Raw genomic sequence first — 23,559 nt, 5'->3', positions numbered from 1 at the left:
TATTAGTATATTAAAATAGTTTGGTTTCTGTGTAAGAGTTATAAATTTTTTTAGGAAAGACAATTATATAGTTGAAGTAATTAAAATAAAAAAAATAATATATGTGTTTTTCATCTAGTCGCCGCAACTACTAATAATTTATTAGATAATCTAATAAGCATTACTTTGTACTCTACAATAAACCGTATGTACATGTTTCCTACCATGTTTTTCTACTGTAAACGTGTGGATCCTTAATTATATTTTCTCTTTGTACTGAAGAACTTTGTGTGCTAAGTTTAAAAATCACAGATTATAAGTCAAGCTCGTTTCCTGTATTCCCCCTTCGATCGAATCTCATAAATACATTTGTTCGCGGAGGTTGATGCGGTTCTGTACAGAGTCGGATCACAAGATTTCTTGTTGGTCCCGGCTGCATCACATATTTGTCATTTTGATGTACCCATTTTAATGTTTAAATTAGGAATGTAGCCCGCTTGCTACATTTTTTTTAATCTTTCCCGAAGTTTAAAATTGTAGTAATTCTCATAAAAAACTCTGTTCACTGGAGTACGATCTACTGTCCCTGGAGTATGGTCTGTGGTCCCTAGAGTAGGATGGATAGTTCGTGTTTATTTTACCATACTGCTGTCGGTTCTTTAACTGTAGTCTTAACGGGATTTCGTAGCCGTCGCTACTGTCTCCTTGATCAGGTAAAAGCTCTAAATATTTGACGGTTTCCACGGGTAGGGACATGTTAACTTGTGGACACGATGTATGCCATATGCCACATTCTAGACCTGTTCTGGTCAAACTGTCAGAACTGTCATTAACCGAAAATGTCCTCCTTCGATTCCGTCTCCTGTTTATTCTCTTGGCCTAATTTATGTAAATGTAAGTTATACATGTTTCTGTGAGAATTTCCATAGATAAATGAAACTTACATTTCGGTGACGATAACTGTTATCCAAACTAGGCGTGTTTATACTGGATAATTCCGTGTCAATGTAATTTTCACCGATCAAAATGCTAGTAGAATCATCGTCTGAAAATTGAAAAAAAAATCTGATCAGTTGAGTAAAATATAAGCTATTAGAGTCCAGAAATTAGTCACCTGTCGTGACTGAACTACAGTATATGTGATTGTGCACACTGGCAAATGGTATCAGTCTATTAGCCGTTGTCTGTCTAAGTTCTTGAAGCCTCTGTAGACAATAAGTAAACGAGGGACGATCAAGAGGACTATAATTCCAACACATGAGCATCAATTGGTAGCTGAAAGAATGTTTTTGTGTTAGTTTACTTTTAATTTTTTAAAAGTTTTAAAAATTTAAAGATGCATACAAGTTTTCTGGACAGTTATCGGGCTTATCCAAGTGTCCTCCCTCTCTAACATACTGTAAAACTTCTAAGTTGCTCCTAGCTGGATACGGTTGTTGGCCTAACGTCATTACTTCCCACAGAAGAACTCCGAATGCCCTATACATATACCATTAATGACATTATTTTGATGTGGTTTACAAATATTATAAGAGAACGTAGGAAATGGATATTATACATACCAGATATCGGACTGTGTAGTGAATACGCCGTCCATTAGTGATTCGGGTGAGAGCCACCGAACAGGAAGAAGTCCTTCTCCCTCTTTACGATAATAATCATTTTTGTAAATATCCCTCGCGAGACCAAAATCGCCGATTTTTACTATTCGGTTTGACGAATCGTTGCCAGAAACTAAGCAGTTACGAGCTGCTAAATCTCTGAAAAATGCAATTTGATTTTAAAATTTTCAGGTTTAAACAGTACTTATTAAATTAAAGTGAACTAACCTATGTACAAAATGCATTTCTTCTAAATATTTGCATCCGCTAGCAACATGAACACATATACTCATCAAATCATCTAAGGTTAATGGACTGGCACATCTCTGGAATATTATTTAATTAATAAATATAATTCTATGTGTGCTATTATGAGAGAATACTGCCTAAGACTCACCACGGTGGGTCTGTTTGCCCTCAGATAAGACAACAAGTCGCCACCCTCCATCAGTTCCAAAATTATAAAGTTGATATTGTTATCCAAGCAAACACCAAGCAGTCTTAATATATGATCATGATGAAAATTGCTAAAAAAAAAAAATGGATTTTATCAAATTCCGTAAAAAGAAATTCAAATAAATATTTGTGTATACCTCATTAACTTTGCTTCTTTCAAAAATCCTGCTTTTTCTTGATCGGTGGCACCTTTACGTAGTGTCTACGAAGAATTCTTATTAAGCAACTGTTCCACAAAGTAGTCCGTAAGCAAATACAAACTTCACTAACCTTCACGGCTACTCTAACGGGCGGCGTACCTTCTCCCATTAACTCGTGAGCGATTCCTTCAAACACTTCCCCGAATGCCCCGCTTCCCAAGAATTTAGTCAACATGATTTGCTCTCTTCGGATCTGTTGCGAGCCTGTCAATTCTTCGTCGGGTGGTGCATCTCTGTAATTAAAGTTAATTGTTAAAATAAATTTTGTAAAGGATTTCTTTTCTAAAGTTTTCTACTCACCCTAAACCATACAACTGATTGTTTTCATGAACAAAGTTCCCATTTTGTGGTAATTCTTGAAGAGTAGCGAGCTCGACGTGAGGAGAATGGTTCTGAATAGACATTTGCAGCATGGTTTTCTTCTTATTGCTTTGAGATTTGGCTAAATATGTGTTTTTAATTTAGTAATTGCTATTGTAAAAGCCATATTGTATACATTTACTATAAAGAATTACTATAATATACATACCAATACATAAACCAAGAATGAGAAATATCACTATTAATATTACAGCAGCTAACAAAGAAGCAAAAATGATCACCATTTGTTCATCTTCTGGATGTATAAAGCCTACAAAATGAACTGTTTCAAGAAAATGTCACTTTAAAGAGGATTTTTATTATATTATATTTAATACCTCCGGGCGCAGGAAGAAAAAACTTTGAGCTGACTGCACTATAATCACTTGAACCATATTCATTAGTAGCACCGACGCGAAACAAGTAAGTAACTTTGACTGGTAACTCCTCAATTATCCAGTTTGTACTTGATGTATTGGTTGCGGTTTTCCAATTTAAAACACTGTCGTCGTCACCTATGGGACTAGAATTGAAACAACACTTTAAATTACAAGTAATGAGTCATTTTACACATAAATCAATAAAAAAAAAAAAATCATTACCTAAACTGTAATTCGTAAGTCAAAAATTCGTCGTTAAATCTCCTTACTCCTTCCCAGATTACTTGGTAATCTCCCGCTCTGATCTTCCTAACAAATGGCGCACCTGGTATGCCCGGTTTATCTCCCACAGTTTTAAAAATGAAGCCTTTTTCATTTTGAGGATGGATGTAAGTGACATAATGAGGATAATAAGTCAGAATAAGCCTCGCTCTGTATTGGGTTCTCGATAATAAGTTATCAACGGTAAAGTTGTAGAGAATCCCGGAGTTTGTTTGATATGTTTTATAAAAGAACATTTCTTTAGATGCAATCTGGATGCAGAAAGAAATGAATAAATTATCACAAGATTACATAAGATTTACGAATTGTGTGTAATGTATTGTGCAGTACCCTTGTAACTTCCAGTGCATGAGTGTGAATTATATCCACTGGTGATCTCCACTGCAGAAGGAATGATTCTGAAGTGACTTTTATTAGAACTAAATCAGAAGGTAGTTGATAAGTCGTGGCAGTGGCTTCATAACTGTCGCTAAACATGTCTCCGCTATTGGTATACGTTCTGACCTAGAAAATACTGAATTTTTTATCTTTGTACTACTGTACGTGAGCCAATACATTGAGAGGATCACTTACGACAATGTAATATCTTGTACCGTGATGAAGATATTTTAGGGAGACATTATATTGTTTGTTAAAAAGCGATGATCTGCTAATGGAAATGGCAGATTCCGAACTCTTGTTCTTAACGTCTGATCTCCATCTTAGTTCATATCTCAGTGGACCGCTCTTTACCATTCTAGGAGGTTCCCAAAAGACATCTATTTGATTAGGTGCAACTGTGATGGCTCTGACATTACGAACTGGGATTGGACCTAATGTTATATCCGATATTAAAAGATATTTATGCAAATGTGAGAAAGTATTGATTTACATACCTCCTTCTTTAGTCTGGAAAACTGTAACCGGACCTACAATTTCAGTTTGTTGACTATAGAAGTTACTTATGGCCACCCGAACAGTATAATTTGTAAATGGCTGAAGTTTATTAATTGTTATCGTTGTATTATAAGTTTTCTGGAAAGAACAAATTAAAATTTTTGTAAGATTAACCTTTTACAAAGAGTTTTCGAGCTCTTGCAATTTAATTCCTCACCGAATGTAAACATAAAAATGTATAATTCCGCATGCAGCTCTCTCTATCAGAATAATATTCTCCATAATAAATGGTATACAGAATGGATGAAGGTGACATGTTTTGGCAAGACGAAGGCAACGTCGCAGGTTCCAAATCCAGAATAAAACTGGAAGCGGTGGAAGAACGCAATGAGGCGATTCCATTATACTCTTCCGGAAATAAACATTCGGCATCTACAAAACAGAAGCTATTGCATAAAAATTTACAATTGAACAGTGTTTCCTTCAGTTTTCACATACCTGGTAGAGGCTGAAGAGAATCGGCAACTGCCCTAATACCTCTTACTCTTCCGACAACTTCAAATGTGATATCATAGTACTGCGAATGCTGGGCAGCCGGATCACTAGACACTCTTATGTTTTTGGGTACACTGTAAACTCTACCTTTAGCAGAATTTGACCAGTATAACTTATTTTTATCGACGGCGATTGAAGTAGGTGGCAATCCTACACCAAAAATCATATTATACTCGTTGTCAAACGTGAAAAACTTTACTGTAAATAAGATTTACCTATATCTTTATTTGGCAATGCCGTCAGTAGAGGATAACAAGTGCAGCCTCGAAGATCTGAAGACCATATGTGACCCTGTTCACCGTTTACCCATATGACTTTAGGATCTTTTTCTGTATAGTCGATAGCTATTGCCGATCCTACTCTAGGAGCGACAGGGCAGTTACACTTCTCCCTCTTCGATCTGTGAGTTCTATTGTAGTATAAATAATCGTTTTGTGAAAAGAAGGGACGAATGTTTCGTCCGTTCGTATCCGAAATCATCATCTGACCGATACCGTTTCTATTAATGAGTGTCCAGAATAAATGCCTGAAAATATGTTTGGAAATTTAAATATAGGAACAATGAAATTCTTTACTATTTTATCATAATTACTAACCCAGTAAAGGGTTCGACTTCGACGGCTGCTATAAATGACAATTTATTGATAAGCGATATGGGTTCGCCATTATAATTCAAATCCAAAACCCATATACTGCCGACATTATCTTCCACTTGAGTCCAAAACAATTTTCTAGTAATCCAGTCTGCGGTCAAACTCGTGCTCTTTTGCGGAAGATTCCGGATCTGAAAATTGAGACATTAATCGATCCCTTTTGAGCATTTAAAACAAAGATATAGAAACTTACCAAAATTGTATTAGTGCCGTTGATGTTAGATGTCATCAAAGAACCATTTTCTTCAATCCAGAACACTTTATCCTCGTTATTCAGGCATGCAACATCAATAGGTGGCGAAACTTTGTTAGACAGCAACTGTTCTTCCTGAGTGTCGATGTCTGTGACCTTAACTGCATCATTTTTAGCCAAAAGTAGTTTCGGCACCGGTAATTCTACCGAAGTATCCGCCTTGGCTATGTCACTGGGTGGACTGATTCCAGCTTGAGTATAACAAGACACCTAAAAAAAAAATAATTGCCACGTCACTGAAAAACGTTAAAATTCAGGGATTTATTCATATTCTAAATGGTTACGCACTTGAAAATAATAAGTAGTGCGGGGCAGGAGATCGGGTAATTGAAATTTCAAAACGGTTCCATTCAGCTTAAAGTCACTTGACACTGAAACGTTGTGATCGCCATGAGCAAACCAGCAATTGATAAAATACCCAAGAATAATACCGTTTGGATGAACCGGGGGCTTCCATCTAAATTCCGCATCGATTTGATTTTTGTGTGGTTCAGGTCTCTTGTATGAGATAAAAACTCTTGGATTTACTGGTTGCGATGGAACTAAAGGGTAAAATAATTAAACGTAAATGTTTTTCTTTAATTAAAAAGAATTATTCGATACATACCCGACATTGGCGAATGTAAAACAAAAGAAGTTTTTTGAGATGATGCCCAAAATGTAAAGGCTCTCATTTCAATTTTTATTGGCGTGTATGGAGGTAATCTAGTATCGGTTGGAAATCGATAAAACGTTTGTTCGGTACTCTAAAAAGAAGAACATATTCTTCAATTAATTATTTACAAATAATGAGTACAAAGTAAAGGCCAGTTTATAACCCAAAGGCAATCAGGAGCTTCACTGCAATTGACAAGATATTATCTTGTTTCTAGCAGCAACTAACTTGGTGCCGTGTGGCATAGGCATCAAATGTGATGCTAGGAGTTGCATCATTGGAAGCAATTGCTAGACATCAAACTATAGACACGCGTTGAAGCATGTGTCTATAGTTTGATGTCTAGTGGAGTGAAGACAGACTATGTAGTGAACTCCCTAGTTGCGGTGCCACGCTGCCTTCAGACCTTAAACTGACCCTCACCCTCTGTTACTTACAAATGTAAATGATTTCCGTTCGGTTTCTATTTTCATTTCGTAATAAACTGTTCCGTAGTTAACGCCGCTTTCCAAATTCCAAGTGATATTAAATCTGTCCCACAAACCATTAACTTGTACCTGATTTTCTTGAATTGCATACGGAATTACGTTGATTTTACTCCTGTCCTTTCCTAAAAAAGGGCATACTTAAAATCTCTTGCTTAATTAATAAGATAAAACTGTTAAATTAAGATAATACCTGGTATGTAATGAAGAGAAGGGTCAACGACGGTAAGAGTTTGAAGTTTATAAGACTCTAGTCCCTTTAGATAAGCCATATTTTGCCCTGTTAAATTACTAATGATGGCCTTTTGTCCATCCTTTAACCAAAATAACCTCTCACTATAAAGTCCGAAAGGACCAGAACTGTAAGAAATTCATATTAATACATGTAATCCTAAACATGTAACTGTTAGAAGCATTTATTAAAAATGGAAAGAAATGTTTACCTACACATCATGTGCTTCCAGGGAAGCAATTGTTTCTACATATCTCTGTATGTTTGCCTTAATTCTACTTGCAAGCGGAGCTTTGTACAGAGTAGTTCCTTCATAGCTTCTTAGGGTCCAGTAGATGGATTGGCCGTCGTAGTCTATAGCTAATCCTATAACTAAATTTTACATAGTTATTTTAACCATTATTTAATTCAGAAAAAATTACAGTTTGTTTCAGTCAATTAGCTGCCAGTTTCACTTATTGATATCGGGAAACAAGAAAAACATGTAAAAACTGCTGAATCCAGTGATAGAAGTGCCAATTTTCTCTTAACTGCTTGAATAATATGTTGAATATATGCACAATACATGTTCAAAACTGTGTGCGATTCAATTGGGAAGTTATCATAAATGTAACGATGAATTTCTTTATCAGCAGGTACAAGCAAGGTGTACCTGCTGATAAAACAAGGTGCCAATATATCATTGATTGATCTTCCCACGAGGCGGCTAAGTGACAGAAACACTGCACAAATAATTTTAGTTCTTACCATATTTTCCAGAAAATAAACTTGTTTGAAAGTATACTTCATGTTGCACACCATTCAGTCTCGAAAATTCTATGCTATGAGCCGTTGCCCAATATATATAAGCTGATAATGAATCTACAGTGAGCTCTCTTGCAATTGTAATTATGTGGAAGTGTTCGGGGTCACTTCCATCTAAATTTGCTCTCGATATCTGTTTTAAAAAACTCGAGTTTAATGGGAGAAAAACAGATTTGCACATCATCCATTAATAAATTCTTACCATTTGTCTTAAGGGACTAGACCAATAAAGTTTCGGTGCAAGCCAATCTATGGCGATGCTAGTAACATTAGAAAAGCTTGGTAGTGTAGTTAACAATTTGCTTTTCATGTTATATGTATGAATATTACTGTTGTTGGTGACGAGAAATACCATCTGATTATACCAACTGACATCTATAAAAGTTGATTTGATTAACACGCCGATCAATATTATTTGATATTGTATAAATTAAAGTCTAACCTGTGATATGAACTTGATCGAACGACGAAGCAAGAATTAGAGGACTAATGTTATCGCCTAGTAAGTTTGAGGTAGCTAACTTTCCACCGGTACTCCAGATGATGTATGGATATCCAAGAGTTCCTAAAAATATTAAATACATTTTAACTTGATTACTCCCTGAAATGGTGGTATAATCATATCTTTAATATTAGCTAACAAACGCGAGACTGCTAGCAACAAATGATAAAATGTCCGAAGTACTTTCATCCCCAACTAATGTCACGCAATCATGGTTATATTATTTTCTTGTCATCTTTGTAATGGGAGAGAGATGGAGATAAGGTTATTGTATAATTGTGTTGAAGTATTTCTGAAGACTTAGGACAAACTAAACTCCAAATATCTGGCCAATAGCAGAAATTTTCACTTTTATAAAAAGACAATTTCCCCTAGAATCGGAGAGAATCCAGAAGTATTATCTCTCAGACCAACTAATTCTGATTCAATCCTCATCTATTGATCTCTAAGAAGAGATTTGAAAGAAGAAAGGTAGAAGAGTTCTGTCTTCTATCTTTCTTCTTTCAAATATCTTCTTAGATATCAACAGAGCAGCACTATTAAAGATGCACTGTGGTTCAAATAACGTACAAACTCAAAAAGGTTTCTGGACAAGTATTGACTAGCCTTTCTTGTTTATTTCAGATGACAAGGAACTGTTTAATCTAAACATGATATCTGCTTAGGAAAAGATGCAGCATGTAGCATAATTTATTGAAACCAGATTAGACACAAGTGCAAAGGAACTTGAGAACATAATTCAGGAAGTCACCGCCTTCTCCACCAGCCATACGCAAGTAGTAAAACAACTGCATGCAGACAGCAGTGTGAATGAGAGCATCATGTCAGGCTAGAAAAGACTGAACATGAATGCATTCAGGCATCATCCAACATTTACTGTGGAAGTCTAATTGGAGAGCCCTTGTACGACAAAGACATCCAAAAATGTCTTTGTTCTACCGATTGGATGTTGTACGTACCACCAGAGGTGCACATATTCTCCGGAAGTGGACTGAGCACAAAAAACTTTTTGAGCCGTTGTATCATTTAAACCATTGTATTCAATATTCCTATATATTTACTTACCAGGCTTTAAAGTCTTCCCAGAAAATTCTTTCGACCAAGGTCCTTTTCCGCCCGGACTGAAGGCTCTCACTTTTACCGAGTATAAAGTGTTAGGATACAAATTATAAAATATGTAACTGGTACTGCTCACGTTGGTTTCGATTTTCTTTACTCCGTTAATGTGATTCAGCAACTGCACTTCGTAAAGCCATTGCTGCCAAGCGCCTTTGCCTGTCGAGTAAAATGTTTCAAAGTTAAACTTTAAAACGTATCATTTTTCTCATACTAATAAACAAAAATATATTTCTGTACCAAGAATGTTTAACAATTTTGGTTTCTTCCAAGAAATTTTTCCGATTTCCTCATCAAAGATGACTTGTACGTCTTCCACGGGATCTAAGGGAACTAAATAGGATATTTTTAACTTAGCACCTGCTTTCTATAATTCAATATTTAAGAGAAAAAAAATTAGCAAACCTGGATACGGTTGAATGTTGGGATGAAATATGTTCAAATTGGAAAAAGGTCCCGTATTCATGAGAAAATACACATTATTTCCGTAATATTTATTATTCTGAGCATTATATTCTTCTCCGAAAACTTTCTCTCCGGATTCCCAGAACAGGAGATTGTTATACAGAACGAGACTTTTGATGTTAGAGAACATCGGATTTTGAGAATTTTTCCTGATGTCGATCTCATCTGTACCGTCCAGAGACAGGGAGAAAACAGTATTGATGTTGGATTTAGAAATAATTATCCTAAAATTTATGTAATCGATGGTGAAAACAATAGGCTGTTTGCTTTCCAAAATCTTTTGAGTGTTTTGAAGCCACACAGGTCCGTTTTCTAACAAAACGAGGTCGACTTTGTGAAGCACGGCAATGTCACCATTCGTATTGATCCAATAGAGAAACCTAGAAAAATTATTATTATTATTATATTAATTTTGAGTTATTATTTGTTATAAGTACAGTAGAGTCTCTATAGTTTGTCATTTGCCAGTCCAACACATCCATAATCTGTCACTCCACTGTAGAATAGCAAACGAGAAATTTTCATGTTACCACTTGATATATTTGACAGAGAGAGAGTGATGTAGAGTATGTATATACTGCCAGTTGCTAGTTGTTCGTTGCATATAGGGAGGGGTCGCAATCATGATTAATACAATAAATTAACCTGTGATCCGAGTGCAATTTTTACTGTACATACAAAAATCCAGTGATCTGACACCCCTGATCATACTAAAGAGGCTCTACTTTAGTATATGAAGCAAGCATGTTAAAATGCATTTACTATAAGTGAAGGAAAGTGCACTCACTGTCAGAGAAAAGTCATGCTTATATTATGATGCAAACATGTCTTTCCTCCATTCATAGTGAATGCATGTTAACATGTACACACCTATGTCCTTTTGGGCGGGTTTATGTTTATTACGAAGACCCAAACAAATCTTTATAACAATGCATGAAAATCAGAAAACTTTATATTTTGTTTTAAATTTTGTTTCTTTTACAAACTCCTAAAGTATTAATAACTTTCCATTACAAGTAATTAACACTAACGTGTCATTTCTGCTTAATAGCACACCATATATATGACGGCAGTCCCATAAGATTATAATAGAGATTTTCTATGCTTATATACATAAATACTTATAATTGTGTTGGATATAGACTATATGAGAGTACATAATCTTATATATATTTTAACAGAAATTAATAAATATATAACAATAAAACTAACCTGGTTCTTTTCTACCATATATAATTTATTATTTAGCCAATCCATGGAGAGAACTTCCGGCAAAGTTGGCCTCCTGGTAATGATCGTCTTCACGTTTTTAAAATCGTTCATGGATATCGAATATACGGACCCGGATGAATCGGAAATAAAAACTAAATTCTGCTTTACGTGTATGGCGACTCCTGTAAGATACGTTAAACTTACTTGTCTAAAATTGACGAAAGTATGGATAAAAAAAATGAAAATTACCTTTGATGATGACAAAGGGGTTGTTAGTGTCGTAAACGATATCGGACAGTTCCGAGAATCTAACTTTTTGTTTCAGTAACTTTCCTTTGTTTGCCAAGATGAAGAATGGCTGGAGAATATCTGAAAAGGATGTTTTTAATGTTACGAAAAGTGGAAATGATCGAATTCTTTAGAATTAATTCAAATTATAATTCGGCTTTTATCCAGAAGCTATCAGTGCTGATCAGTTACGACTCAGTTTAATGAATTAACTCTACATCTAAAAATAATTCGGTGCTAGACCTAGACTTGTTGTGACCCTAACACTATAACACAATACAGGTGCAACCCCTCCAACAAATAGCAATATGTGTAAAAGTGTGAAACCCTAAGCTATACTCTAGACAAAAGCCAAATTGTGAGTCAGATTTAGCACTTAATATACAAAAAACGTACCTCTACTTTCCCTTTTAGGAGGCGGCGTTTCGATAAATCTGACGTCGGCCGGTCCTTCACCGAATTTATTCCTGGTGGTGATTGATACATTGTACAAGGTCTGAGGTTTCAAATTATTGAACATGTAGTACAACTCTCTCAAATTACCATTCACATCCTTAACCGAATGAACAAATTTGAGACACTTCCCGAAATTCAAACCGTGGGTTATTTAGAGTGGATTAATACCTTGATGGAACTGTATCCTTTGGGATGTTCGTTAAGGTAGAGCACGTAAGACAAAACGGGGCCATTAGGGAATAAGGGAGGATTCCAACTAATTGATATGTGCGTGGGACTCACGGCAGTTAATCGAGTAATAATGGGTCTGCTAGCCGGTGCTGAAAAAGCCAATTTTAATTAAATACCAAATTTGCATCTATGTATAAATGTTTATATTCGTATCTTAAACATTTACCTCCGTAAGGTAAAGTCGAAATAGCGACACTCTCCTTTGATAAAATCGGTGTGTATTCGGGTAGGAGTATCCAAGCTATGCGAAACTGAAAGTATGCAAAATATTAGGGTGAGTCAAATGAAAATTAGCCAATGTATTTTAATTGAAAACTGTTATCTGTAAGTTAAAAGTAACAACTGCAAGCATCAAGGCATTTTTCCGTTTGAGTAATGGAGCCTAGCGATTTTGTGCTCGTAGAAATCATTTGGTTTCTGCTTCGGAAATTCTACGACCATCTCCCGCACCTACTGCAACCTTTCAATTCACTGAATATATGAAAATTGAATGGTAAAAGGTCTGGACTGTAAGGTAGGCAATTTGGAATTGCCCACCTGAAGTTCTCAAACTTGTCATAAGTCAATAAGACTTATGACAAGTTTGAGAACGGCAGTGAGAGGATTGTGCCATGTGATGACAAATCTCTGTGCTTATTCTTGATCTCCATGCAGAGTCGTTGCAGAGTTTCACCCAGTTACTCTACAGTGGGACAAATGCCCCAATATTGCCAATCGTTACTTTTAGGTAACAGTTTGCGAATAAATTACCTTCACTGACTCATCCTAATAAAAAGTTCTCACTAAATAGTTTAATATAAGTATTACTTACCTTATACTTTACANTACGAAATTTTATCGATTAAACCCGAAATTTCGTTGCATGTTGTAGGATAATACCGTGTGAAAAACGCTAGTCTTACAATATTCCTGGTAGACGGTAACCATAGATCGAGAGGGGGGGGAGAAGAGAGTTAATACTGTTAGTGTATACATGTGAAGCACGCTGCAGTGTATAATCTTTCTAGGAAACCACTTCAGATTTCCACTGAACTAAATATGTTATGTTATCGTACGACGCCTTAGTCCACTGAATGGTGATGCTGTCGTTGGTCGGTAATTCGGCAGATAAAACGGGAGCCGCCGGTAGGCCGATCTGGTCTAAAAGTCACAAAATACATTTAAAATATTGTCTAAAATTCCCAATTAATTTTATCGGTCTAGATGCACATACTTTTAAGATTTTGTATGTAGGACGTTATAGCGAGATTGCACCCCAAAATACAATATAAAGACTAGAAAAAGAAATGTAATGGTGTAAAAAAAAATATAAAGAGCAATTAAATTATATAAATTTCAGTTTAAAAAGACTCACCCCGGTTTGGTATGCACGAGTTTTGCTTTGCTATGAGAACAAACAAACAACAACAAAAAAAAAAATCAGGGATTATTACATTATAAATTTAATTATATCTACATTAATTATATTTATACTTACGCAGATATCATGACACAGAGGTCCGTGCCCTTCTTTCCACCTTTCACAACCGTAATGACACTAAATTATCAAAAAACATTTAATGTAGCTCATTAAATAGCCATTTAGCTCATTAATTTAGAAGTAAATTAATCAAGAATGCATTTTTAAGGGTGGGAACGTTCTCGTCTTTTGCTTCTGCGACAGACAAGCAACATAAGAATGCAGCGGGAAAGCATTCGTGAAGATAAGTGAAATGCATTACTTGTTTAGTAATTTAAAAATTTCCTTACATAAAGACATTATGTGAAAGTATCAATATATTAATTAAGATACAAGACTAGAGAATTTTCTGTTTATAGTAAGTTAAAAATAAATAATTCTGTAGTGTTTCTGTAATTCTCTAAAGGCTTCTGCTGTAAAGACTCAATTGGAAACTGTGTTAGACCCTCAGGAATTGTGTGTGATTTGACTCAAAGCTGCCGACTCTGCGCTGTTGTATGTCTAGTCCTATGTCTCATCACCCGATTGCCCCACTGTGGGCCTTTACAAATACATAATAAAAGGATTTGGAGACCTTTCCTCATGCCCACCAATGTGTCAGAGAGGACGAAAACAATCAAACACCAGCAAGACCATCGAGGGCTTTTATGGAGTCTGGGATAGAGTAATCTCCTTTGCCCGCTTGCAGGCACTTTACCAATCTTCTTTCAACAAATAAATATATGTTAAAAAGCAGTCTTAAAGATTTTATTGTCTGTAAGTACAAGTAATATTAATTTTTTATAGGGATAGGAGTCATTAGGGCAGTATTACTTTCAAAATCATACTTGGGACAGTATTTTACTTCTATGAGAGGGCGACGAATGTAATTGGGCTGGTCAATTTATATATGAATATAGAAACAATAATCCTTTATGTGTTTTTACACAAGATTATATCAGGGTATTTTTCAATCTCTGGGGAATATACCTAGACTCCACTCTGAAAGAAACCCCAATTACAGGTCCCTGAGTCAATGGCCTCAACCACTAGTACTCTTGTTGATGTATGACCAACAGATTGCCCGCACGGAGTCTCACAGGTTTTCTTCCTACCTCTAACACCTAGATAAGACAAATTTCCCTACAGAGTCCTTCTGGAATGCACTCCACCGTGGCAGAATGCTCTCACGTTACATTGCTTTAGCCCATCGAACCGAACCAAGAGCCCTTTTTTAACTTTCCACTCTGCGGCCACTAAGAGGGCCTTTTTGCTACACCAAGAGTTCGGCCAGGCCGACAATGGGAGCAGTCGGCGGCGGGGTACGAGTCCGGAGATAACCGGAGCGGATCGTCCCCGAGAAACTCCCGGATTCCACAGCAGGGCCCTACCTCATCGAAGCCGAGAAAACGAGGGCATTAAAATTCGCATTTACCATCAGATGTCGCCACCGTTTACGAAACCGACAACCTCCCCCCAGTAACAGTAGGATCCAGATGCAATTTAATATCATTAATTCACCGGGAACTCTTAGAATATGTTTAAAAATTCTTCAAATTCTAAAAGCCCACTCGACGAAATATGGCATAATTAAGTCAAACCGTAACAAGCGCCCTATTTTCAACCCCCACGTGACGTCTAAAAATAGAACTAAATGAAATTATTCCCTAAAAAAGTAACGCGGCTAGAAGGGGGGAGGGAAAGAAGTGTCGCGCAGTTTTTGACATAATAATTCTAATGATTTCGGTGTCAAATTCGACCTCCCCGCTAATTATCGTGTTGCAATCAGCGCCACAGCGGCAGAGAGGTGAACGAACTCCCGTTACAGCAGGTGGCAACACCGAAAACACCGCTTCCTAGATAAATCGCGCCACCAAGCGTACGCGGTACAAACGTCCGAAACGTAACAGCAGCCTCGTTAGGTCTTAAAAAAATAAAATAAAATAAAAAAAACCAAGCAAAAACCTGCGGCACTTTTGAATCTGCCTTCCCTCCAACCCAAGCAATAAACACAATCCTCCTCTTGTGTTTCTCAGTATTCAAAAATTAAGGAATTTAATTAAGAATTATCGGTGCTTTAAAGAACTTCTTCCCAGACTCTCGAGTGTGCACTCGTGTTTGTGTGTGTATATATATACATATACATATATTAAAACTATATTTGAAGCATTACCGGGAAGAAACGATTAGAAAACAATGGGAGGTATTGAAAGGGTGGCACTTCATCCACCCATTTGCAATATGCAAAATATGGCAGCCGGCACGTATGCCCGTCAGTAAAAATTCATATTAAGTTACTTAGATACTTAATTATCTTCGCTCCAGTCTCATTAGGTAGAGGTAGAGAGAGAGGGGGGGGAGAAGAGAGTTAATACTGTTAGTGTATACATGTGAAGCACGCTGCAGTGTAAAGTTTTTCTAGGAAACCACTTCAGATTCCATAGCTGGGACGGCCGCGACCACTTCACCCCATCTTAAATTACACTGATCAATCAATACCTCAAGTTGCTTATCTCCAAAATGGACAAAGAACAGTTTTTTTTTCTCTCCTGTCCCCCCTACTTCTCCTTGAGCTTTGTCACTATTGGGTATCAGTGACTCGGCCGTTGTATTGGTTCAATCGCCCATTGTCGCGATTGTAACGCGACACTTCTATACGTTGCGGCCCTCCCTAATAAAGAAAACAATGGCCCGTGTGCTGGATGTTAACGATTCGGACTGTACTTTTTTAACCTAATAAGGAAGTTACCCATTACAAGGGTAATTAGCCGATCCTACATCCACGTTACATCACCACGCGCAGCGGGTGTAACTAGATTGGTTTTCAAGTAACATAGTTCTATTCAAGGACTTTTAGTTAAACACTGACAGTGATTGGTATTATCGGACGTTTTAATTTTTAGACATACAACAGGCTTTTGTACAAAAAAGGAAGAAGAAAAAAAACACGTAATCACGAGTATCTCTTCCAATTTTGTGGTGGCGCCCGCAGTAAACACGGTGTGACGTTTTTTAAAAATTCCTATGACGTAGCCGGCGTATCGGTTTCTCGATGATTTCGAATCTTTAAGGGTTTAAAAATTCGGTATTAAACACAGAAATTCTGACGTCACGAACGTTTAAAAAACTTTCACGTTTTATTGTGACGTCAAACGCGCGTGTCGAATTTTCAAAATTTCGAAAAGCGTACGACGTCACACTACTTTTTTTGTTTACGTGTGCGAACGCGTAACATTCGAATCGTCGCGTTTCTATTCCGGATACACTAAAAGTAAACATGTTTTCTATCTTCGTAACACTTCTATTTATGACGATTATCGTTTACTAATCGAGAAACACAAAAAAATCATTATGTTTACCCCCTTAAAAAAATAAAATGAAAGCACAATCTGTCGTTTATTGACACGGCATACCAGAGGAAAGAGGTTTACAATATTCCTCACATCCCATTGGTCGTTCCAAGGTCTAAAGGACACCATCCAAAAACGTACCGGATGGCTACTAAAAACGATTTTTAATCGAGTGACATTGTTTGGCCTTGGTGTTTGACCGATATTTGTCAAACATTTGTAACTTATAAGCGATTACTTTACCCTAAAATGGAGGTTAAAGAGGTTCCTTCCTTAATATCCCTGACGCCTATCCATCACGCGATGACGCAAATCGACTTAAGATGTTTACGATGGATTGAGAAATTGCAATGTTTTGAAGATGTTCCCTACGATAAACAGTATTTTTTTTTTAATTTGTTTCCTGGCTGTTTCCTTCCCTTAATTTCGGGTCTTACCTGTTGCAGCTTGCAGGTGTCGTTGCAATTCAACTGAAAGCTTCTTTCTGTAGACACCTGAAAAAAAGAAAAATTTCAGTTTTTTTTTTGTATAGTTGAGGACGTTTCTAGTGTTTAAAAAAGGCTCAATACGAGTTTTAAAACACTAAAAATTATGAAGACGGGTATTATGAAAGAGGTTTAAGAGCAGTTTTCGTATGGTTAAGCACGTTGCTAGTGTTTAAAACAGGCACCACACGAGGTGAGATACGAGCTTTAAAACACTAGAAATCCCCCCAAATGTAGGTGAGATTTAAGAGCAGTTTCGTATGGTTAAGCACGTTGCTAGTGTTTAAGAAAGGTACCATACTAAATGGGGTAAGGGTTTATTTAAAACACTAAAAATCACCCACGAAAAAAATGGATGCGGATTATAAAGGTGGGTTTAACGAAAAGATTACAATTTAAACGCGAGCTTCGGTCACGAAAATCGTAAACACCAGCGATCACGTGCCCGTTTTGACGCGCGGTAAACGCAGCAAGAGCCGAGCGCGAAGAAGATTCAAATGTCAAGTAACTAAATCAAAATATTCGACAATCTTAATTTTCTGATAGATGGTAACACTATACGATCCGAAGGTCATTCACGGACTGGTAAAGACGTCACAATTTTCGACAGGAAGCGCAAGAATGCGGCGGTAGAAAAAAAAAGAAAGAAAGAAACCCGCGCGCTATTTTTAGACTCGAGCCGCCAAAAATCCATGCAAAGCGTGCGTAACCCGTGGCTTATGGGGCGAGCTAGAGCACCAAAGTAACGTTTTTCCCTAAAATTTTCGACATGGCGCTTGCGTGTTTGACATACGATCCCCCGTGCGAATGTCTGGTTATTAAAAGAAACATATAAGGACATACAATCCATCTGCAACGTAACGAAGCTAACTTTCCAAGAACTAGTCGCGTAACCTTGATTTACGCATTCCTTATCTTCAGATCCGTGGATAAGTGACTTCGATCCGCCATTTTGACGAGAGACACTAGCCTTTTTGCAGTCCAGCCCGGCTAGTGCCAGTTACTGTGGTGACGGCTGACGCTGGCCGCAGTTGAAAACCATTCGATGTGACATATCTCCGAGGGTCGGAGTCGTCACGGGTCACGAGTTAGCAGCCGATAAAGAGATGATGAATTGGAAGCATGAGGGGAACTCGCTTATCAATGATCCCAGGATCGTGAGGTCGCGTGCTAGAAAAACGTTACACAAGGAGCTACTTTTGCGCGGGGGAGGAAGGGGGAGAGTTTGGCCTAAAATTCTGGCACGAGATGCCGCATGCAACGGTTATGCAATTATGCTCCTGGGTGTGTAAAAAACTGGGATTTTTCTGTTAAAACACGCGCGCAAACGGCTGCGATCATCGTCGATTCTGTGGAGGAATGGATGACGAATGCTGGAGTAGTTTTCGTATGCAACGGTGATTTTTGTACGCAATTTTATCGATTAAAACTCTATTTTTGTGGTGTTTTAGGAGTTCATCCACATAACACTACAGTAAATAAGAGCTTAAGACTAGTTTTGCATGGTATTTCATGCACGAAACCTAAAATTTACAACGAAATCTTCATAAAACCTACGTATTTTGTGTAGTCTCATAGAGAAATAATGGAAACTGTACGCAGATTACTGCGAAAATATACATACAACGGGTAGTCAACGCCAAGTAATTCTACGAAACAATGCATAATAAACACTATACGTACGAAATTTTATCGATTAAACCCGAACTTTCGTTGCATGTTGTAGGATAATACCGTGTGAAAAACGCTAGTCTTACAATATTCCTGGTAGACGGTAACCATAGATCCGTAAACAAACTGTCAAATTACAGTGTTACGTAGTGTTACCGTAGTGTTCGAAATGATTAGAAACGCCAACACCAAGCCACCGCATCAATTATTACTCATAAAATGTACCAGAGAAGACATATGTTATCGGATTACATAATTCTAAGTTTATGCATCGGAAAATATTTACGGTATCCGAGAAATCCAATTCTGCGAAAACAAAACTGAAAGACATATTTATAAAACTCTTTATAAAACCAGTTGCTGTTAAGAGACAATGCGATCGTTGAACAAGACCGCCTGACTTAAACAGCTGGCTTTATACAATTTGCAATTAACAATATGCTCATTGTGACGCGTGTGCGGTTGTGTTTTCCAGATAAATGATATCCAGAAATACGATTACTAAACCTTTCCTGTGTGATATCACACTATAAAACACGTCACACGAGGCTACGCTCGATTTTTTTTTGGGGGTGGATTACGGAGGTTTTAGTGTTTTCTGGAATCTGCCAAATTTGGAATCCAATCCTTGGCACGTTTGACCTTAACCTAAAATTCGATGGTATATTTTCGTGCGCCGGATGGACGGACGAACGGGAAGCTTACTTCAGCGCTTTTCTTTCTTTCTTTTTCGTTATCTCGGAGCACGATCTTCAATAAGAGGAAGATCGCGGTGGCGTAACCGTTCTATAATTAAACTCTTTCTTTCGCTGATTAATTAAAGAGTATCTAAGTACAGAGGAGAGTACAAAATGTATCTGTTGTACTCGTTAATAAATCCAGAAACGTTTCTTGGTGTTTAGAAAAACGTAAGAAAACGTCCAAAAAGAAAAAAACGCTACTTTTCTAACAGTTTTCTGTAGCAATTGAAGAGGGGAGGGATTTCGTGGGTTACGTTAAGCATTTAACGTTTATAATGAGAAACAATGCCAGAGAGAGAAAAAAACGTAGCTATATATGGAGTTAGTAGTTAGCACCCCACTCTAACAATATCGGATTCTTGGAATTTATATAGAACACACACACACACTATTTTGAAGAAATCCCGGTCACACCCTTGTTATATTTTTCTTTATTTTTGAGTGCTAAATCATTCGTCTATTCGGAATCTTTTAAGATTTTCTGAATTAAGAGGTTCAGAAATCACACTTAAGTCTTGTTTCTAGGAAGGTGACGTCTTTCGGCTCGTGTCAGTTACGTTCATTAGTAATAAATGTTTTATTGGATTCGTAAAGTTATTATAAAATTTATGAATGATAATTTTGAATGAATTAACAATTCGAGGGATCGTGCTAGAAGAAACTAGCAATATAAGAATCCCTGCTGGACAAACCAGCAACTCGACTGACTCTAGAAGCTAACAATATAAGGATTCGTGCTGGACGTAGTAGTAACACCAGAATTTTTGCTAGAAAAACTAACAATGAGGATTCACTCTTGATGAAAGTAGCAACGAGAATTCATGCTAGAAGAAGCCAGCAACATAAGGATTCATACTAGACGAACTAGCAAACTAAAGATACACGCTGGACGAACTAGCAACATGAGGATTCATGCTAAAAGAAGCCAGCAACATGAGGATTCTTTCTAAAAGAAGCCAGTAACATAAGGATTCATACTAGACGAACTAGCAAACTAAAGATACACGCTGGACGAACTAGCAACATGAGGATTCATGCTAAAAGAAGCCAGCAACATGAGGATTCTTTCTAAAAGAAGCCAGCAACATAAGGATTCATACTAGACGAACTAGCAAACTAAAGATACACGCTGGACGAACTAGCAACATGAGGATTCATGCTAAAAGAAGCCAGCAACATAAGGATTCATGCTGGATGTAGCAAACTAAGAATTCATTTTATATGAAGTAGCAACATAATTCACGAGACGCATATAAACCTAGTGAATCCTTACATTGCTAGTTAAGTTGTTGTGTTAGCAAAAAATTTTGTTTTAATCTTATTAAAAATTAAGCCCGTAATGCAACAGAAAAGTTTGAACCGTTTTATTTCCGTTAGATCTGAAGATAAAACGTCCACGCGCGGGCAGACAAACTGACGTACTCTTCTTTCTCCCCTCTTCAAACGAGCGTTGGTAGAAAAGCCAGCAGGATTCTAACCGGTTGCTTTCTAAATTAAATTTTTCTACTTTTTTTTTTACACAAAATTAAAACATGTAAACCTCGTCCCGCGTCAAAAAATCGCGCAATTTTATTCCGTCCGTCTTAAGCAATGTAACGCGCAAAAAACTTGTATAGAACGAGCTCAAATTTTCGCGAAGGTCAATCGTGATGCAACAAAGTTTCAGGAAAAAAGAAAAAAAAAAAAGCATTCTAGAAGCAAATTAATTGTAATTAAAATTTGCTCGCATTTAATTCTATTTAACCCGTCAAAATTGCATTAAAACTCCATTAAACTTTAAACAATTAAGACACAAAAGCCATTTGATACCGCTTATAGGTGTGACGTTAGCCAATCCCAATGCAGAATGCGTTAATTACGGAGCCTATCCCAAAATATTCGTGCGATAGATTAATTATAGAGCGGCAATCAATTGTTTTTCTGGTATTGTAGAGGTGCAATCATGTGTTTTTTGGTATTGTAGAGGTCATTCAATTAGTTTTTTGGTATTGTAGAGGTGCAATCGTATGTTTTTTGATATTGTAGATGTGCAATCAATTGTTTCTTTGGCATTGTAGAGGTGCAAGCACGTGTTTTTTGGTATTATAGAGCTGCATTCAATTTGTTTTTTGGTACTGTAGAGGTGTAATCAATTGTTTTAAAGGATCGTGCAGCTGAAATTAATTGTTTTTTGGGGCACGCTTCCTAATTACGAGCAAAATTGCACCACCACTTTGGCTCCCTCCAGCAATTCTCTCGCCGATTTTGATTAAAAAAAAAACTGTATATGGCATCAAGTGCCAAGATTCGCGCCAAAATCATCCACTTATCATCATTAAGAAACGTTTAATACCAGCTAAAACATGCGGAAGATGCAAGCGGAAGTCTAGAAATTCTCCAACCACTTGTCGTTCCGAGTGTCTTGACATTTGATAGTCCATTAGTAGCAAGGAGGCTGCTTCCTAGAACTAACTCCGAACCAGCGAAACGTATGAGGTCACAATGGCGATTCTACAATGCATTTTAGTAACGTGCAGCCTCAGTTTTACGCCAGTAAAGCTTAAAATTTAGCGAAAACAAAGGAGAGGAAGAGGTAAAGGGGTGACGTTCGAGAGGGCTGTTTAATTAACCCCGTCACGTGACAGGGGTGACGTCGAGTCGAGTGAAAGAGGAGCGCTCTGCATAGAAGGCCAATCCCTTGATAGACATGAGAATTGCTGTGGGTTAGAAGAAACCGATACTCATCCCTTGCAGTTCTATACACATGTAGATTATATCTAAAGCTAGTTTAGGCTTCTTTAGTTACGAAATCGAACGTATAACGTGATGGGAAGAAGGAGCTGTAACACGATCGAGCTGGCCTTATCATCTACACATTTCAACCTGTATAAAATATGCCCAACGTAACGAAATTTCTGCAAATCTGCCTTAAAAAAATACGTCCGACGGGGGAGGATTTTTAATTAAAGACAAAAGGAGTGGAAAAAAACCGGGTGCAATAACCCCGCATTACTCGAGATTTTCGCTCACCTCGGTCGAGTTTTAGATGTAAACTACCAAGTTATCATCAGTAACGCTGGTTAGGGGGGCAGAAATCAATAACCTAAATTAAATTATCGGCTTTATCAATAACATAAGCGTGTATTTACGCCGCAAAAACGGAATTTGCGTAACACCCTCTTCCAGAAAAACTATTTTTTAGGCGAAGTAACCCTTGCAGCACCCCTTTTATCAGCACCGCCGCATCACCTCCATCACAGAAGCTGCAAAAAAACGGGTCCGATGCAGGATTTATATCTCCACCTTGCAGCACGAAAGGTGATGCTGCGTGGTTTCCTCCCTGGTTTTATTTGCACTTTGCTCAATTGTGACGTGTTTTTAAGAGTTTTTAGTAGTGTTTTCTATCGGAATTTAGGTAAATAAAAGCCATACTCACCCCCCTTTGCACGCATTCCGTCGAGCATTCCTCCTGAAGTCGCGCGGACAGGGTGGCGAAAATCATCACAAAAATGGTCCCGTGTAGAAAAGCCATCGCTCGCTTTGAAGTCTACATCACTTTTGACGACAGACCACTCGCCTCTCTCTATCCCCCCGCCGCTGACGTCACACCAAGCGAAACGACCAATCGGCGAGAGCGAAAGGAGGAAAGAAAAAAGAAAAAACAAAACACAATTACCGTTTTGTGTTATCAAAAAAGGAGAAGTCAGTTTAATTAAAATCCACTTACCTTCTATTTTATTTTATTTATTTATTTAATAGGACGCGCTAACAACTTAAAATGCACACTTATAAGAAGGTCTGCGTAAATCGCATTCGCACGAATTCGAACCCGCAATCGTAGGCGATAGAATAAAG

At 37.3% G+C, this 23,559-nt stretch overlaps 1 protein-coding gene across 1 annotated transcript; it reads right to left on the bottom strand.

The window, feature by feature from the left end:
* Window positions 1-24: 24 nt before the first annotated feature.
* LOC111638544 (proto-oncogene tyrosine-protein kinase ROS-like) lies at window positions 25-23,368 on the bottom strand. The gene is made up of 44 exons (XM_023384274.1): window positions 23,141-23,368; window positions 17,267-17,323; window positions 13,519-13,578; window positions 13,396-13,425; window positions 13,255-13,315; window positions 13,054-13,181; window positions 12,208-12,307; window positions 11,979-12,130; window positions 11,751-11,907; window positions 11,316-11,435; window positions 11,067-11,248; window positions 10,679-10,773; window positions 9,795-10,234; window positions 9,630-9,722; window positions 9,339-9,548; window positions 8,214-8,336; window positions 7,974-8,146; window positions 7,715-7,904; window positions 7,183-7,339; window positions 6,929-7,095; window positions 6,688-6,860; window positions 6,203-6,341; window positions 5,884-6,137; window positions 5,536-5,805; window positions 5,286-5,473; window positions 4,905-5,215; window positions 4,633-4,839; window positions 4,352-4,566; window positions 4,134-4,272; window positions 3,832-4,070; window positions 3,589-3,762; window positions 3,199-3,509; window positions 2,935-3,119; window positions 2,766-2,867; window positions 2,537-2,678; window positions 2,307-2,469; window positions 2,174-2,238; window positions 1,978-2,107; window positions 1,809-1,906; window positions 1,542-1,739; window positions 1,324-1,458; window positions 1,094-1,254; window positions 924-1,024; window positions 25-858 (listed from the first exon to the last, which is right to left on the bottom strand). Exons 1-44 carry the CDS (start codon window positions 23,234-23,236, stop codon window positions 526-528), a joined length of 7,224 nt encoding a protein of 2,407 aa, XP_023240042.1. The 5' UTR covers window positions 23,237-23,368; the 3' UTR covers window positions 25-525.
* Window positions 23,369-23,559: the final 191 nt, after the last annotated feature.

Source organism: Centruroides sculpturatus, unplaced genomic scaffold (assembly GCF_000671375.1).
Source record: "Centruroides sculpturatus isolate CEXI.00-Female unplaced genomic scaffold, Cexi_2.0 scaffold142, whole genome shotgun sequence".
NCBI lineage: Eukaryota > Metazoa > Arthropoda > Arachnida > Scorpiones > Buthidae > Centruroides > Centruroides sculpturatus.
Note: the sequence above shows the minus strand (reverse complement) of the source record. Positions and strands in the feature narration are given on the sequence as shown.